The sequence below is a fragment of the Endocarpon pusillum genome (genome assembly GCF_000464535.1).
Source record: "Endocarpon pusillum Z07020 unplaced genomic scaffold scaffold344, whole genome shotgun sequence".
NCBI lineage: Eukaryota > Fungi > Ascomycota > Eurotiomycetes > Verrucariales > Verrucariaceae > Endocarpon > Endocarpon pusillum.
The window spans coordinates 612,446-629,813 of record NW_006916325.1 but is presented as its reverse complement, the minus strand read 5'-3'; the positions used below and the strand labels follow the sequence as shown (position 1 = coordinate 629,813).

General features: G+C 49.3%; 8 protein-coding genes across 8 annotated transcripts; 4 read left to right on the top strand and 4 right to left on the bottom strand.

Moving 5' to 3' along the window:
- Positions 1 to 291: 291 nt before the first annotated feature.
- On the bottom strand, positions 292 to 2,387 carry EPUS_00663 (uncharacterized protein; the record flags this gene model as incomplete). Its single annotated transcript, XM_007804692.1, has 4 exons — positions 292 to 1,531; positions 1,589 to 1,875; positions 1,924 to 2,077; positions 2,122 to 2,387. 4 exons carry the CDS (start codon positions 2,385 to 2,387, stop codon positions 292 to 294), a joined length of 1,947 nt encoding a protein of 648 aa, XP_007802883.1.
- A 467-nt stretch (positions 2,388 to 2,854) lies between these two features.
- Positions 2,855 to 5,815, top strand: EPUS_00662 (uncharacterized protein; the record flags this gene model as incomplete). Its single annotated transcript, XM_007804691.1, has 2 exons — positions 2,855 to 2,929; positions 2,981 to 5,815. The coding sequence occupies 2 exons, from the start codon at positions 2,855 to 2,857 to the stop codon at positions 5,813 to 5,815; spliced, it is 2,910 nt and encodes a 969-aa protein (XP_007802882.1).
- Positions 5,816 to 7,077: 1,262 nt separating this feature from the next.
- Positions 7,078 to 7,755, bottom strand: EPUS_00661 (uncharacterized protein; the record flags this gene model as incomplete). Its single annotated transcript, XM_007804690.1, has 1 exon — positions 7,078 to 7,755. The coding sequence occupies one exon, from the start codon at positions 7,753 to 7,755 to the stop codon at positions 7,078 to 7,080; it is 678 nt and encodes a 225-aa protein (XP_007802881.1).
- A 524-nt stretch (positions 7,756 to 8,279) lies between these two features.
- Positions 8,280 to 8,672, top strand: EPUS_00660 (uncharacterized protein; the record flags this gene model as incomplete). The annotated part of the gene is made up of 1 exon (XM_007804689.1): positions 8,280 to 8,672. The coding sequence occupies one exon, from the start codon at positions 8,280 to 8,282 to the stop codon at positions 8,670 to 8,672; it is 393 nt and encodes a 130-aa protein (XP_007802880.1).
- Positions 8,673 to 9,151: 479 nt separating this feature from the next.
- Positions 9,152 to 10,942, bottom strand: EPUS_00659 (uncharacterized protein; the record flags this gene model as incomplete). The annotated part of the gene is made up of 1 exon (XM_007804688.1): positions 9,152 to 10,942. One exon carries the CDS (start codon positions 10,940 to 10,942, stop codon positions 9,152 to 9,154), a length of 1,791 nt encoding a protein of 596 aa, XP_007802879.1.
- A 1,912-nt stretch (positions 10,943 to 12,854) lies between these two features.
- Positions 12,855 to 14,259, top strand: EPUS_00658 (uncharacterized protein; the record flags this gene model as incomplete). The annotated part of the gene is made up of 3 exons (XM_007804687.1): positions 12,855 to 13,005; positions 13,059 to 13,197; positions 13,263 to 14,259. 3 exons carry the CDS (start codon positions 12,855 to 12,857, stop codon positions 14,257 to 14,259), a joined length of 1,287 nt encoding a protein of 428 aa, XP_007802878.1.
- Positions 14,260 to 15,095: 836 nt separating this feature from the next.
- EPUS_00657 (uncharacterized protein) lies at positions 15,096 to 15,568 on the top strand (the record flags this gene model as incomplete). Its single annotated transcript, XM_007804686.1, has 2 exons — positions 15,096 to 15,300; positions 15,402 to 15,568. 2 exons carry the CDS (start codon positions 15,096 to 15,098, stop codon positions 15,566 to 15,568), a joined length of 372 nt encoding a protein of 123 aa, XP_007802877.1.
- A 332-nt stretch (positions 15,569 to 15,900) lies between these two features.
- On the bottom strand, positions 15,901 to 17,033 carry EPUS_00656 (uncharacterized protein; the record flags this gene model as incomplete). Its single annotated transcript, XM_007804685.1, has 3 exons — positions 15,901 to 16,412; positions 16,502 to 16,601; positions 16,959 to 17,033. 3 exons carry the CDS (start codon positions 17,031 to 17,033, stop codon positions 15,901 to 15,903), a joined length of 687 nt encoding a protein of 228 aa, XP_007802876.1.
- Between the last annotated feature and the right edge of the window lie 335 nt (positions 17,034 to 17,368).

The following is a 17,368-nucleotide window of genomic DNA, read 5'->3' as shown; positions in this document are numbered from 1 at the left end:
ATCTCATGTGTCCATTACCCCTTAGTACCTAGGTGCTCTGCCTAGTACTCTGTCAGGTGAAGCGTGTGCCTACTCTAATAGTATCCCTTGAAACAATGAGCACCAACACATGCTTGAGCACAGTGATAAGGACAGTCTCTATTCCTGGCATTCTCATATGTGAGGATGTTGTCTCTACATTTTTACATTTAGATTAGTGTTGCAAGGGGAGCCACTATTGGTACACGGATATTGTACGGGGTACGGCATAGACAAACGCATCCCGTACCGCTGGTCGTATCAGTGCCATCTCTACTCGCTCTCCATCTGATAGTCTCTGACCACCCCGGCGGATGCCTCACGCTTCTTTTGTCTTCCCAATCGCTCCCGTCTCCTCTCGGCTCTGAAATCCATGGTTTCTCGCTGTACTTGTTTATAATCCTCCCTCCCAGCATCATCACCCTCTTTCCACCCAGGACACGTGAGCCCGGCTTGTTGGTATTCTTCATCGCTAATGACAGTAATGAATTTCATCTTCCACTTTCCTATTCTGAGGATTAGGAGATCTCCGTCTATGAGGTAGTTCCCGGTTTCTGACGGCTTTGTAGTTGTCAAGGGAGTAAATGCCAAATAATCACCCATTTGAGCCGTGGTAGCGCCACGCGCAATCTTCGAGCCAATGTGGCACCCTTTGTTTTCGATGAGCCTCGACCCTTCACCTCTTGATGATACAAGACCCGCAGACCAAAGCACTTTGGCAAACGGCTGATTCACCACCAGAGAACGCGGTAGTTTCATATGTGTCGAAGGGGTATCAGCAGCACTTGTCGGCTTAGCATACTTGTTGAGTTGAACATTCCAATCACCAGGAGCTCGAGATTCCTTGCCCTCCGCTTCAAGCTGGGATGCACGTACGGAGTCTACCGTGAGGTTTTTGTCGAACATTGTCATATGTTGCTTCTGAGCACTCTGAGCCGCGCCCAACCCGTGAATGAGTTCCACAAACTCAACAGCCAATTTGTGCTGAGCAACCCTCTTGGACTCGTCCAACTGATGCTCTTCCATGATGCTCTGAATTTCTGGAATGGGTAGGAAGGTAAAGAGCTTGAGATATTTCTCAACATCCGCATCTGCGGATCGAAGGAAGAACTGGTACAGATCGAAAGTGCTGGTCATTTGCTGGTCCAGCCATATAGCATTACCGGCAGTCTTCCCAAATTTCACACCTGCCGAGGTTGTGAGCAGCGGGACAGTGAACCCTATCGGCTCATTGATATTGCCCCCGTCTTTGGGTGCCTTGCTCATCGAGGCTGTGAAGGTGTGACCCACGTGGCCTTGGAATGCTTCGTCGGACTCGAAATGTACTGCCTCCACTTTCTTCATTGCCTTGATGGTCTCTATTCCGGCCAAGATGTTGCCGAACTGATCAGCACCGCCAATTTGAATCTGCGTCCCCTTTCTGAACAGCTCCCACCAGTCCCATGCCTGCAGTAGAGGGTACGAGAATTCGGCGTAAGACATGCCAGTGCCATTTTCAAGGCGGTTCTTGACTCTTCGGAAGGAAAATGTCAGCTGAGAGATCCATGACATGCGCAGAAGTAATACTCACGTATCCCTCCCAAGAAGTGGTCCCAAGCGCGCTCCACTTCCAAGGACACGCATAAACTCAGACAATGTCAACTTCTGATACCACATGCTGTTATTAGCGACATCTCTCCTCCATGCCCACTCTCGTGCATAGCCTCTCCTCCCGGCATATGCTTCCATCGTTGCACCCAGTCTCTTCAGTTGTAAGTGCATGTTTGCAAGAGCCATCTTGCGTTCAGAGGGACGTTTGTCTTCTCGAGCGGCCTGCCGGTCAGTAGGATCACCAATCTTCGAGGTGGTTCCGCCCAGCTGTTCTTGTCAGTAGAGCAAGGAAGAGCAGGGCGGCATAGTTGTTACCAGGAACGTAGATTGATATCCATGAATATAAAGCCATCCAAGTGCCATGAATGGGACTAAGTGGCCCACATGGAGCGATGGAGCAGTAGGATCCACTCCGACATACGCACCAACTCGACGCTCCGTGAGCAGGTAATCAAGATCTTGGCGCGTACTGGACGTCCGTCAGTAGATGGCTATGTTAAGTCCAGGGACTACAACAACCCAACGATCTGATGGACGAAGCCTCGCTCCTCCAGCAGAGCTAGTATGCTTTGCTTCTGTCCATTCCTGATGGCTTCAGCTCTTTCCTCCCAGTCCTGCATCGCATCCCTGATCCTCCTGATATGATTTCGAGTGATCCATCGTCTCTGCTGGGCTTGCGCCAGCTGTGACCCAGGGTATGAAAGTTTCCGTTGACACGACAAGCAGACATGTGGCTTGGTTAATCGAGGGGTCGAAAGTAACGATGCGCTGCGCGGCATCGAGAACAGCCGACCAAGACAAAGGCGCAGAGTCGATTGGAGGAAATCTGGGGTAAGTCTAGGTCGACATGATGACTTTCTTCAAGTATTTGTCGCGCGCGAAAACATTCGCGGATCTCTCTTGGCACTGCCTTATGTAAGCTTCTCCTCCACAATACGCATTCCCGAAATCACGCCTGGGACCAACGACTCATAATCTAGCAGGTGACAGAAATGTAAAAGGTTCTGATCTTGTTGCCATCGCACATGATAAGCTCATTCCGAACGCTGAGGCTCTCTTCATAAATTTCCTGCCTATACCGTCTGTATATCCTCCATCTCCGTGTACATGGCCCACGTTGAGGCTGCTATCACATCTTTACATCAGCTTGTTTATCTGTCTTATACCATTCTTTTTGATGACAGAGGTAGCCGAAATCAAGCCTCCTGGTAGACCGTCGCAGATAAGGTTTATAAGGCCAGCGCAGATGGAGGTTTTGGCGAAGTTGGTCTGTTTCCCTCCTTTGGGCCAACTGACCGTCATTGGAAGGAAACAACGAGAAGTGAGAGCTAGGAAGACTAGGAAGGCATCTTTCTTGCTAAGCTTGTGTTAGATTGAGTTCACTGTCCTCCTGGAAGCAAGCAAGTCTTTGCCAGAAGTTGCATGGGAAGTGTCTGTCTGGCATAACTGTCCCACGAAGCCGACTGAAGACTCCAATACATGGGAGAATTTACCACTTGTTCCGTCTGCCAACACACCTTTTACTCTAATTGGCGCTTCCGCACCCATATCCTATAACTATAGCTTCTCAGCGCCACTCAAGCTTGACCCTGCCCCTAATGCTGACAATCTGGCATATTTTACGATCAAATTTCGTGCTGGTCCCAACGTGCCATGGCAGTGGATGAAAGACCAATTCGGAATCTCAGATGGATCCCTTCTATTTTCACAAGGAAGTCAGGATAAGCTGACGCATACTTGGGCGTCATCAATCTTTGGCGACGAACACCTACAGCAATGGCAAATAACATCACTTCAGAGCCAAGCCCCAGGAGCTACCCTGTTCAAAGTTGAATCTAAAGACCCCATACCAAGGAATAGTGCCGATGATGCCAAGTATGAAAGTAAGATATTTGGGTCGTCTAATACTGGCTTTTGCCGTTATATGGCTTTGGTAAGAATATGGAGCCCCTGGCTTGCACCTCGGCATGGGGAGCGCAGGTTCCACATCACTGAAGATGCTCTCTTGTGTTCTTTCCTTACTTGTGAAGGGCAACATGCCGTGCTCTTACCAATTAACGGAGTCAATGATACAGTGACTGTTTTCAGGTCAGACGCAGATGGTCATATCATAGTTGCGGCTAGAAATGATGGCAGAGTGGAAGGTAAATTCGAGTTCCTTGCCGCTGTGTCAGATGACTTTGAGGTAGCAAATGCCGCAGTTATGTACGAGGCACGGAGAATTATTCTTCAGAGCAGATCATCAACCGAGCAGGTGTCTCTTGATGCTGCCCATGTGAAGACCGAGTCTATAGATTCAACCACTATACTCATTTCAAAAGATGATGCTAGCAACGGCACACAGTCCGAGCCGAAACCACAATGGCTTGAGGAATGGTACGATGGATTGACCTACTGCACTTGGAACTCCCTTGGACAAGACCTGACCGAGGAAAAGCTTTTCGTTGCACTCGATGATTTAGCTGCAAATGGCATCCATGTCTCTGGTTTGATCATTGATGATAATTGGCAATCGCTTGATGGGATGCAAGGAAAGACTTCCCAATTTCAACGCGGCTGGACTGACTTCGAGGCAAACAACAAAGGCTTTCCTCAAGGCCTCAAGCCAACTGTCGCAAAAATCAAGGATAAGCATCCAGCAATCAGCAATGTCGCAGTCTGGCACGGCCTGCATGGCTACTGGGGCGGAATATCGCCTTCTGGCACCATCGCAAAGAGTTACAAAACCATTGAACTGGAAAAGGATGCTAGAACAGCGGGAGGCAAAATGCTTGCTGTGGATCCATCAGATATCCATCAAATGTACGATGACTTCTATAAATTCCTGGCGTCTTGCGGCGTAACTTCAGTCAAAACAGACGTGCAATTCTACCTGGACTTGATTACATCGACAGCAGATCGAAGGGCTTTTACAACGGCATATCAGTCGGCTTGGACCACCGCACATCTACGTCATTTTTCTGGAAAGGCCATCTCTTGTATGAGCCAGATTCCGCAAATCTTGTTTCAATCCTTCCTGGCTGTCAACACTCCTAGAATCCTCCTCCGTAACAGCGACGACTTCTTCCCCACCATTCCGGCGTCGCATCCTTGGCATATCTTCTGCAATGCCCATAATGCTCTTTTTGTGCAGCATCTCAACGTCCTTCCAGATTGGGATATGTTTCAGACCTCGCATCCTTATTCCTCCTTCCACGCTGCAGCAAGATGCGTGAGTGGCGGTCCAATCTACATCACCGATACACCTGGAGACCATGACCTTGATCTCATTGCGCAGTTCACGGCGCAAAATGTGCGAGGTCAGACAGTCATCTTACGACCCAGCGTGGTCGGCAAAACAATTGATATCTATGATCCCTACTACGAGGGTCGGATCCTAAAAGTAGGCACCTACAACGGAGCCGCACAGACCGGGAATGGCATTCTCGGCCTCTTCAACGTCTCAGACCATGAAATCAGCGCTCTGATACCAATCACCGACTTCCCTGGCGTGCACGCTGCATCCTCAGAAGAAGATATGAGGTTTAAATCAGGACCTTCTGGACAGTTTCTTATCCGCTCTCACGTCAAAGGCCAAATCTCCCAACCCATCACCCCAACGGCTCCCACCTCTCCTTCGAACCTAACTTTAGTCACCCTCCCCATCCGTGGTTACGACATCCTAACCGTGCACCCAATCTACGAATTTTCCTTCTCAACCGCAATCGCAGAACCCCAACCACATCGACACCCTGCCTCCACCACAGCTCCAACAAAAAGAAACCCAATACCAACATCCATCGCAATCCTCGGTCTCCTAGGCAAAATGACCGGCGCATGCGCCATCACATCAACCTATTTCGAACCATACAACAGCAGCAGTAGTAAAAACTTGAGGATGTACATCTCACTCAAAGCGCTAGGTACATTAGGCATCTGGATGTCAGATCTGGGAGAGAGGAGTGTAGAAGAAGGATTTTTGGTCACGATTTTGGGGAAGGTGGTGCCGAGGGAAAGGGTTGAGAGGAAAATCCTAGGTGATGCGGGATGTCGGACGGAGGAGGACGATAGCAAGGCGAAGGCAGGGGTGTTGGAGATTGATCTGTTAGGGGCTTGGAAGGATATGGGGCTAGAGAGTAGATGGAGTAACGAGGTAAGTGTTGGTGTGTTTATACATTCTGGGATGGGTAAAGAAGGAGATGGAGATGACCGAGGAGAAGAGTTATGAGTTAGCTTTTGAACACAGGCCAACGAAGATATCTACCTACATGGATATCAGACCACAGACCGAGACTGCTCAGATAGAGAATGTCTCGGCTCAGCCAGTCAGAAAAATAGTAGCAATGCGGTAAAGGGAGACGTCATGCATGACTCCCAATCGAAAGGATAGCTACACCAGATCTCCCTTTAGCGAGCAACAGCCCACTACCAGAGACTAGCACAACAAACAGTGTCTTACTGACAGGGGTGCCAGGCTCCGGAAAGTCGAGGTTGTTATCCACCAAACCGCGGTAAAATGACGGTATTTTCTAATTGGTCCAACCTGGCACTAGCGGCCTTGGTGCCCGTAACCTTAAACCTAAATCTCCGTGGTACAATACCATCTTGATAAAATAAGGTTTCCATCCTGGCATCTGATTGGTTTGTATTTGATTAAGGTTCCGCTCGCCAAGGCCGCTAGTGCCAGGTTGGACCAATTAGAAAATACCGTCATTTTACCGCGGTTTGGTGGATAGTTGGTTAGTAGTCTCCTGGGGGGCGCCTTTGCACCCTGTAAGGGTGCGAAGCTTGGCTTTACCACCTGAAATTCCAATTGAAATTTCCCCGTGATCCGTGTCTTGAAAATAACATGTATTAGCCAAACAATTTCCCAATGTCGCCATTCAAGCACCCATCTGACTCAGTAACCATCCATCCATCGTTCACAAAAGCCTACCAGCCATGAATTTCTCCGCCAGGATAGCGACTCAGTGTGTCCATCACATTAAATTAGTCAAACAAATCAAACCAAATCAGTGCTTTCGTCAAAGCAAATCAACCTCCGTGGATTTGAGATGTTATTAGTAACTAGTCAAACTGAAGTCTTGACAGATAAGTCTCTTGTAAAATATTTGAGGATATTTTCGATAGAATAATATTGGTCTTGGCGGACACTTGATCTGGACGAGAACTCAAGTAATTCCATAGAAATATATTGCTTACTGCATTTCGATTAAATACTAACTAATCAAAGCAAACCAGGGCCTCGATTTGCTTTTGTTTGATTTGATGGATACCCTGCTTGATTAACTAAAAATTTCCGATTTTCGTACTGTAACATGCAGACTCAACAGACTCACCGGCTGAAGTCTGTCAAAAGCACGAGAGCTGTGGGGAAGCCTCTGAAGCTGTACAAACGCGATAGCTATGACAAAGATAAAAGGTGTCATGCAAAGCTCGGCTTCCCAAAATACAAGCCACCCGTGACGAAGGAAATTACGGCCACAACTCTTAAGCCAGGGTCTTGACAGCAGCCTGCCAGTAGGCCTTTCGAGGCTCAGGCTCAGTACCCACACATTCCTTAATGTAATTGGCCCAACCCTCCTCACCGCCCTTCTTCAAGCCCTCCCGAATATCAGGCGAACACTGCGTCTGGAGGAACCAAGCGGCGCTGCCAAAGGACAGCTCATCCGGCAATACAAGCTTGAGGACCTTGCCGAGATCCCAAGTCCCTATCGCTTGCAGTGGTTCACGCAACATCGGAACCGACTGCGCGTACTTGAGATTGTACTCGCCAGACTGCATGTTACGGGTGCCTTGACCAACGTGGCCCTGTTGGTTGGTGTTGTATTTGAACTCGCCGCTCTCAAACGCCATCAGAGCAATCAACGCCGCTTGTTCGGCTTTTGTGAAGATACCCATCTGCGTGAAAGATTTGCTGATCCATAACGCGGCTTGTTCATTGGTGCGGCACTCATTGCTGATGATCCAATCACAGGTGGCTGAGGTGGGTGCAACGGTGAGGATTTGTGCCGGTGTGATCTCAACAGCTTGAGCTCCGGAGTAGGTGCATTTGGGGTTAGGATTATCGGCCAAGGGGAATTGAGGGCACTTGAATTCTTCGTCAACTGGAGCGGCGAAGGCGCCTTCGATGGCCAGGATGGCTGCAAGGGCAAACAAAGCGAGCATGGTGGTTTTTGATTCCGCTCGTGGTTATCCTTTCAAAACCACTTGCGGTCTGTCTGGCAAAGACTGGTTTTTTGGACGTTAGCAGGCGAAGGCAAGGATGTTCTCTGAAGGTGGTAATGGGAATTGAGTGTGAAGTGAAGATGGTGGATGAAAGGGCAGTTTACAAAAAGGGTTGCGGGAATCGAACAAAGAACTTCAGTGAAAGTGCCGGGATAACAAGAGAGATTCTGACAGTAGACTAAAAGAGTGGCATTGAAAGCACGGCAACAACGACAGATTGGACAAAGATATTGCAAAGCGTCTTTCTATGCTGATACAAATGCACAGGAGCGTGCAGTGAATGGGTAATCATTGTCGGGTTATTGTTCCTCTCCCGTCTACCCTTAGGAAAAGCAGTCAGACTACATCAACGAATCACTTCATCCCTACCCAATCATCCTACCTGTCCCGTTCAATACACAATCCCCGCAGCAGGCCGGTCCTGCCCAATCCCCACTCACGGTAAGTTACAGCCACTTAGTAAAATGACCGAACTCCGCTGGCCACACGAATTCTGGATCGCAGTGATCCTCGTCTGCGACATCTTCGGCACCATCCTCCTGATCTGCGTCCTGAACATCTGCGTCGAGCACTACTGGCTATGGCAAAGAAGGAGGAACAGGAGATACGGGGAGGTGCTGGATGCAGATCTGGAGCTAGGGTTGGGGCCGGGCCTGCAGAATAATGTCGAGTATTATGAGATGCAGGACCGGTGGGTCAGGAAGACGAAGGAAGAAGGGGAGAAAGGGGTGGGGGATGATTCGGAGGGATCGTCGCAAAGCTCGACGTTGCCGTGTTATCGGTCGACGGATTCGAGAGGGAGTGGAAGTCGGAGCACTCCACCTCCGGAGTATGCTTCTCAGGCTGGTACGGAGTAGTGGTTGGTGCTTTACTCTTACTAGGTAGTAGTCAGTGTGTTTCTGCTTTGCTCTCGCGAGTTGTTGAATCTGTGGGGGATGCTAGTGAAGCACAATGTAGTACTAGTTACACTGGGTATGTAAGTCACATTAACCTTAACAAATGACCCCTTACTCCGTACAGCCAAGCATCAAACTTTGGTGGCTGTCATTTCGAAACCGTCTGCCGGGTCCGCTGCTCGTCCGCTTGACCACGGTTCTTTTGCACGGAATTACTAAAGTATCAACGCGCAAAATGGCGTGTTCCTCAGCAGTCGATAAAGCGCCATTCTATGGCCGACGATCTGGTTGCAAACAGAAAGTTCATGCATGCTCTAATCCATTCGTAAGCCAGGAAAAGTCTCGGGCTCAAACCAAAGCGACCATGCTGGGTAGGGCTGTATCTGCAGGGGAAGCGTGCTGCCACAGAAGCCTGAGGACATACAAGCGCTTGTGAGGATTCAATCCCAATATCTAATAATCCCATCCAGTCCACCAGTAGCAACCTTACTACTTTCCTGCCCATTCCAAGCCACACATGTCACTGCTCCTCTCCCCTCTCCACCAGCCATGATCTTATGCCACATTTTCCCGGTCTTCCAATCCCAGAAACAAACATATCCACCGCTGTCCCCACTCGCCACAATACTCCCGTCAGGTGAGACAGCCACATCGATGGCATAGCCACTTGTGTTATGCCCTCTGAATCCCTTTTTCCTGTTCTGTCGAAACTTGTCCCCTGCAGCATAGACCACAATCTGGTTATCGGCGGATTGGAACGCAACGTATTTACCCGATGGGTGTGGGGAAGCACGCGTTAATGCGAACATGGAGGGGTCGGCGATGAACTTGATGGGGACGGGGATATTGTATTCCCATGCTCTCAGGCTCTTATCGTCTGAGGTCGAAATAAACCGCCTGTTCTCATCGACAAATGTAAGACTGTTGATAGGCCCAAGATGGTGGTCATATTCTTGGGTCATTTCACCAGAACGGGTGTCGAACTGCACAATCTTCTTGTCAGACATACCGGCCAGGAACTCGTGGCCACCATCGGCCGGTTGGAATCTGATGCAGTGGGGATTCTTGCCACTGGAGAAGCGCGATATGCATGTTCCGGTTTCCGTGTCCCACAGTTTGATCTGGCGGTCGTAGGATGCAGAGAGAAATGTCCTGCCGGTAGGGTGAAAGTCCGTATCGGTGACGGATTTTGTGTGGCCGGAGAATGTGCGAAGTAGCTCACGGGCGTGATGCGCATCCCACAGTTTGACCTTGCTGTCGGCCGAACTGGAGAGAAGAAGGTGGGAGGAGTAGGGAAAGAAACGAAGGGAGGTGATCGGTTTCGTGTGTGATTTATAGGTGTGTATGAGCTTCTTGGGGTGATAGTTCTGGGTACTGCCCGGGTCTTTCCGAAGGTCTATATCTAGATCTTGTGGTACGTGCATGTAGGTTCGACCTTGATAGTCGAGTAGGGACGCGCCATGAAACTCCGTGGTCTCGGAAGTTGAAACATCGTCCTGATATGCTGTCGCCGCTTTTGGTGGCGCTGGTAGATTCGTTTCGACGATACCTTCTTCTACCCATTCCTCGTCCGACGCCAGTTCCTGATCTACTGCTGCAGCTTCTTCCTCGTATGCGATATCATCGTCTTTGTATGGGGCCCATGGTCCAAGATATGCGCCGTCCCCTTCGACTATGCTTGAGTCTCCTTTCTTTTGGCGCTTTGCCCGTATTGCGGCACTTTCATCTTTGGTTGGCTTAAGCTGTACAGTGTCACGTCCACCATACTTCGCGGCAGTTATTCGATTGCCCACATATGCCCCGTCTACAGACGGATCCTTCGTGTAACCAAGACTCTGAAACGTACGGTGCTCTGCTCTGAATGTTGCTTCGCTGATGGCCGTCTCCTCTGCAGTGCCTGTCAAAACGTTCTTCCTCTTCAATGCATTACCATTCGTTGTTTTGAAGGGGTTCGCAGGACCTTGCGTAGGTTTCGCAAGGTTATCGTAAGTCACATTGTACGTCAAAGCGTTATCGTCATTTCTCGCTAGCATCAGCTGCATCTGCGCACGATCCTGCAAGATATTAGTATTGCGCTCCCATTTGCGCTGGCAGAGCAGGGACCAAACCTCTAGCGAAACATCAGGAGCCGCCACGAGCGCAGCATTCAAGTTGTTGTCTGGCTTGGGCGCAACTGCAGAGTTCTCATCCTCGCTACTGGACTCATAGCCAACGCCTAATAACGAAGCCATCTTGTGGACTCGATCCGAAGAGTTGACGTTAAGACATACAATCCTGCAACACGTAGTAGAGGAAATGTTTACGGCGGCCCACAAAGTCACCTCCGATCCTACAGTATCAAATGCCAAGCCTTCTAATTCAGGAGTTCGATCACTTTCACACGGCTGTCCGCAGCCTATCAGCGCGAACTTGACATAGTCTAGTACAGGTGTATCGTAGACCGTCGTCAAACCCTTCTTCGAAGCACTGTGAGAGGAACAATGGAACGTGCGACTTCATGCAACCACCCGGAACCCCATGCCTTGAAATGCTTCGAGACGGAGTACAACGCTACCTGTAGTGAAATACTCTCTAAATCAAGTAGTATACTTGCGTGCAAAACAAAATACCGTTTCTGGGCGTTCTAGGTATAGTGTATGCGGTAGTAGTGAGTACTTCCTACGTGGAGTTTGCTAGCTTCGCAGATTATGGTTGACCATTTGATGGTATATATTATTTTATTCTGCAACTTTTTCCTGTCGTCCCACGCAAACTCTTTGTGGTCCAACGGCAGGCAGTAAAACTGGCAGTAGCTAAGTTTTCATAGCGGACGTGTCTCTCCTTCCAGTATCTACCTAACCCTCGGGCGGTAGAGAGTGGAGATACAAAGCGAACTTTTTGCTCACTCTAAAAGAATAGCTGTGGATTCGAACCCAGCTCTGAGATTATTATTTTTTGTTCATGAATTAGTGGGTTTGTTTCTTGCTTGATTAAATCATTCATCGAGTCTCTGAAGGTAATATGCAGAATATGGTCTGTCTCTCTTCCTCAACCGTATTCCTTCATTGCCTTCGTTATTTTCACGATTTAGGCAACAGTCAAGCCTATTGTACGTTCTTTGTTGGTTCCTTCTCGCTTGATCACTCGGCCTCAATCTGCCGCCTGCTGATCGGTTGATACACGTTCGATGAGAGCTACCTCTTTCCTTAGGGTCATCCTATCCCAATAGAGCAAGCCATCGAATATGATACAGTGACAATAGCCACGTCCGGTGCTGCTTATCCAGTGAGCTGAAAGATGACCACCGTGTCGCGCAATGCGCAGCGGGATTTGAATCCTGCATTCCGAAAAAGCCATCAGATCTCAGGTTCGGAATTGCTTCGCCAGTTATTTTGCACTCAGATGGAGCTTCAGGATAGCCGGGCAAGCATCAAAGATGAGTATTTCCTGCTCCGGGAAGTCTGATACCAGCGCCACATCGTCAGAGCTTGGATCATGGAGGGATTCTCGAACGTTTGCTGATCTGAAAGCACGTTGCACCAAGGATGGCTTCCGTCAGATGGGAATGCTTATGATAAGAGACGAGTAAGATCATCGAATGAGTGTCGTGGTGACACCTCTCTCTGCTGTAGTAGCACCTGGAATGCTTGCTCTTATCATGCTGAAATGGTTATATTAGCCATAGCGAAGTTGGTTCCTTCGCTCACATCCCAGTTCAGGTGGATAGCTCCGCAACCAGCAACCAGAACAGGTTCTCAGAAGATCGTTAATGGCCTGACCTAGCGTTGTGCCGTCCAGGTTTTTGCCACTCAATGGGACGGTAGTGTTACCCACACGATAATTCCGATGCTATGCCTTTGCTTACGGACCTGTACTTGCGCTACTTTGTCACAGCTCATTTTCTATTCTTATGGGAATGGACCTACCGTTCATTTGCAGTCACAACACAAGATGGTGGAAATGTTCTGAGCTTCATTGTCAACTGGAAGAGAAGGGAGAAGAGAAGCAAGCTTACGTAGTAAGCAAGCAAGCAAGCAATTTCCCTTGGTTACGGAGGCCAATGCGGCAAACAATGCAGAAACATTACCCACACACGTAGCAACATTCAAACTATGAGTTATCTTCCTCCAGAATCTCTCCTCACAACCAAGATAATGGCGCAACATGGTGCTTGAGCTGCATGTTTGGGGACCAGCTTTTGGTCTTCCGTCAATTGATGCCCAATGTCTAGCCACTGTCGCCTATCTAAAGCAGTGTCTTCCACCGTCCGATTGGCGGTTGATCCCATGCAGTGATCCTTCAGTCGTACCGACAAGTATATGCCAGGCATGTATGCGTCTCTTCTATGAACTGACATGTGAGCTGCAGGTGGCCTACCTGTGCTCAAGGTCGACTCCACATGGGTACACGGCTTTGGCGGCATTGTGAACTTTCTTCGGGAGCACTCCTTGGGGAAATGTGACCTCGATCAAGACCTGAACGCCCAACAGCGAGCAGATACTATCGCGTAAGACACGCATACACAATCCTTTCCAGAGTTTTCTAAAGCTTTCTGACCTTTCGCCTGCGCAGATTTTTCTCCTTCCTCGAATCGCGCGGCCAGCCCCTCCTCGATCTTTCGCTTTACGTATCCAGCGAGAACTATACAGAATGGACAAGGCCGGCACTTGCCCAGATACTACCGTGGCCCAAGCAATGGATTCTTCCTCACAGGTTGCGAGATGCTGCGAAAGTCCGGTCAGAGCATCTAGGGCTCTCGTCATTGGACATCGAAGCCGCCAGCACGGAAGACGGTGATACGGGTGCCCGAGGGGCAGGAAACATTCCAAAGAATCTGGTCGCAAAGCCAAAACAGACAGTCGCTAGTATGCTTGGTAAAATTGGCCAACAGAACCAATTTCGACTAGACGCAGTCACTTCGGATTTCTTTGAGCCGCTCAGTGACCTTGTGAATAAGAGTGGAGGTCAGAGCTGGGTGTTTGGCACAGGTCAAGCCTCCTCCCTTGACTGCTTGCTGTTAGGATATATGGCATTGATGAACCCACCTTTGATACCTCCACGCAGGTGGCTGCAAGATGCCTTGGTCTCTAGGTATCCGGTTCTGTTGGAATGGACGACCAACTTCAGACAGGAATGCTTTGGAGGGCCTGTCAGCGCGTCGGACGTTTTTTCTAGCCCTACATCTGAGATGCGTACTTCACACCCTTGTTTGCCATGGCATAGTCCAACTTCAGTTTCAATTCAGAACATTGGATCGACATTCTTGACTGCGAGTCTGGATTCGTTGCCAATCGTCTCTCGGTATTCCTCTGGTCGAATCAGGCGAACTTCACCTCAGAGTACGAAAGTCGATGGTACAAAAACAACGATGGTCCATGTTTCACCTTACCCTCTATTTGGTGGTCTGGGAGTAGTGGGAAGTGCGCTCGGCGCATATATGGCATACTACATGTACAGAGGCTCGTCGAAATCAAGATCACGTGCACAGTATGGCACTGGTGTAGCAAAAAGGAACATGACCAGTCAGAGAGATTTTGGAGAGGCTGGCAGGATGCTAGGGCTGATATGATACTATTATGGCACTTACCATCCCTGGCTCTCACGTACTGGGATTAAATGGCAGTCTTCGGAATCTGTCATTTTGCCTGGCTTCTTGTAGAACCAACAGGGATAAGTTGCTCTTTATGGCAATATCCAGGATAGCTTTTTCTTAGAGAACTCCCATGTCCTCCTCTATGTGCTGGGCGTATGGTATCAGTGCACTTTGGATGCAAACATACCCCAAACGCAATCCCAACGTAGTCTGAACGCACTTCCATACACTTCAACTACACTCCAAGCACATTTTGAGGGAATAGAGAGGAACCGTATATCTACCACTCCACCAAAGGACAGCGCTTTTAGGTTTCGAACCTAACTCGTAGATATACTTTTCATAACAGACTAATGGGAGGGCACCGTGAGGGTGATTCGTTGGCTGGTTGCATTTTCGTGTGTTATGCACAGCCTTCCGATCCGCCAAGACAGATTGGTCTGGGGAACTTCAAGTTGAGGGTAAGCGATCGTGGGTTACTAGTACTAGAAAAGAACAGCGCTTGAGTGATGTAATCTACAGGGTACCCTCAATACCTCTCACCTTCCTTGCCTGGAAGCGCGGGTCATAATTATCGGTGGGGTAGTCCTGCCTCAAGCGATGGTGAATGCAGGTTACACTCGCACAACGTTCTAAATACTTGCTTTCTCTTTCAAACATTCTTGACCTTTCCATTACACACCTGACTTGTGACCTAGTAATAGACGTACTTTATTCTGCTCTCACTGACAATTCCTGCAAGATACTAGCACCACCGCCTGAGCACACCTCGTCAACCTCAATATATACAAGCAATCAACCAACTACTAAAAATGGATCAACTCAAAGGTGCCCTAGGCAGCTTCGGCGGTGGCAATAAGAATAACAATGAGGGCGAAATGGCTCAGGCATCAGAAGGGAAGTCTACCAGCCAGCAGTCTGGAGGCGGCGGCTTCCTAGGGAGTCTCGGTGACAAGCTCAATTCCGCTGCTGGTGGAGGCAAGGAAAGCGAGAAGAATGAGGACTACCTCGACAAGGGTGAGCTCATTATCCATATTCCCAGTTCTTAGACCTCGGTCCACATCTCACTTGATGCAATATCAACTGCACAAAAAGCCGACCTAACCTGTTTCGCATAGGTGTCGACTTTGTCCAGGAGAGATTCATGGGCGCTGGGGACCAGAGCAACGAGAGCGCCGTCGAGCAGGCCAAGGATGAGCAGATCTCTGACTTCCTCCGAGGCCAGTACAAGAGCACAACGGGTTCGGACGTGCCTATCAAGGACAAGGAGACCAGATTCGGTTGAGCACATACGTATCGAGCGATGCAGTTACCACAGACAGGCTGCTATTCCTACCGAGCCAAGGTTCTAGAGGTCGAAAACTCCTTTCGGTACGCACACGAAGCTGGTTAGAATGACGAGGGCCATTGCACGATGAGATTGTCACGAGCATAAACGGATGGCTGAGCTGTTGTTTTATGGTTTCTAACCCGATATAAGATAGGCCTGGCCAATGACAACATCACATACGAGCTTGCCATGACACTTCAGTCATCACAGTTGCCTTGTACCCATCCATATCTCAGGCATTCGCCTTGACAGTTGTGGTCGTTACTGCCACGTGCACATTCCCATCATCATAGCATCGCCTTCATCCCCTCCACCAACCCTGTCTCCACCTTCCCACCTCCTTCACCATTCAGTTCCAAGAAACTGACCACCTGCCCCAAGTGATCAAATCCCCAGAAGCCTTCCGTTTCCCCTTTCCTATTCACACATTCAAACCATGGCATTCCAAACGCACCACCCTCAAAAGCCCTATCCGTGTTCTCTTTTAACTTATTCTTCGCATTGTCCTCCTTCCCGTCCTCCATGACCTTCACTGCAAGCTCCTTTCCCAAGGCTTTCTCCAGTACTGGGCCGAACGTACTAGGATTGTTGATGTCAGGGGTGCCTTCTACCCAGAAACAGTGGTAGAGGGCGTCGAGGGCGGTTGGGAGGGAGGATGGAGAGGATAGTTGGAGGGCGGTGAGAACACGTTGGACCTGGAGGGTGAGAGGGGGGAAATTCGGAGGCATGGTGCGGGTTATGGGGATGTTGAAGAGGGAAGCCCATCGAAGGCGTTCTTTGCCGATCCATTTGTTCTTGTCTGGGGTGGAGAAGAAAGAAAGTGTTGGTTAGAACGGCGGTCACGGATGGGTTAAGTAGGGCATGGTGAGATAAGCAGTGCTGACTTACTCTTTATCTCCAGGGGTGGTCTGTTATTGCAGGCTTTCATGAGGCCTCCCAGGAAGACGGGGACGTATTCAATCTCGCAGGGACGGAAGATTGGGGAGTGCTATTTGAGGTTAACGATACGGGTAAAAAAGATACCAGTGATGGTGCCGAAGCTATAGCATGACACAATGCTGGATAGCGGAGATCTTCTCGGAGGAGGACAGCTAGATGACCGGATCGAGGACATGCAAGGCCCGATGGGTTCTAAAAAAGGCCATTGGTCCACCGATCACCGGTCATCAATTAAGTGTGAATGTAGGTAGATACAAGACAATCCAACAAGTCGATTAAAGAGATATTCCTGTAAGACCACTCCAATTAAACCGAATGGAGAAGTACCCTAGGATGAAAGCAAGGCGAGACCGAGGAGAGCGGAGGAATCGGTAACTATATGAAATATGAAGGCTTATCGACATACCCTCAAAACATAGTAGGCCAGATACCCAAAAGGGCTCACAACGTCGAGGTAGAGCGTTATCTTGGGAGTAGCCATTGTCAATACTCACTCAATCTCCTCTGTTAAGATGCTAAGACAACACGACGATCCGGAATCAAAGCACTATCGCAGGACTAGGAGTAATATTTATAGCAGTATCTGTTGCATCGTGATGTCTGTCTCTCTCTCTCCCCGTTGAGAATTGCCGAGGCAGATTGGCAGTCGTAGCGCGACAGGGCGCGTCACCAAGCGGCAGCGGAGCAACTTCGTGCCACGTGATGGCTTTCGTACGAGAGAATACGGCGCACGGTCTGAAGTTGCACCATGAGTAGTCCGTGCAAAAAGCAAATACGGGAGGTGCTGCAAGGTCGAAGGTACAAGATACGAACAAG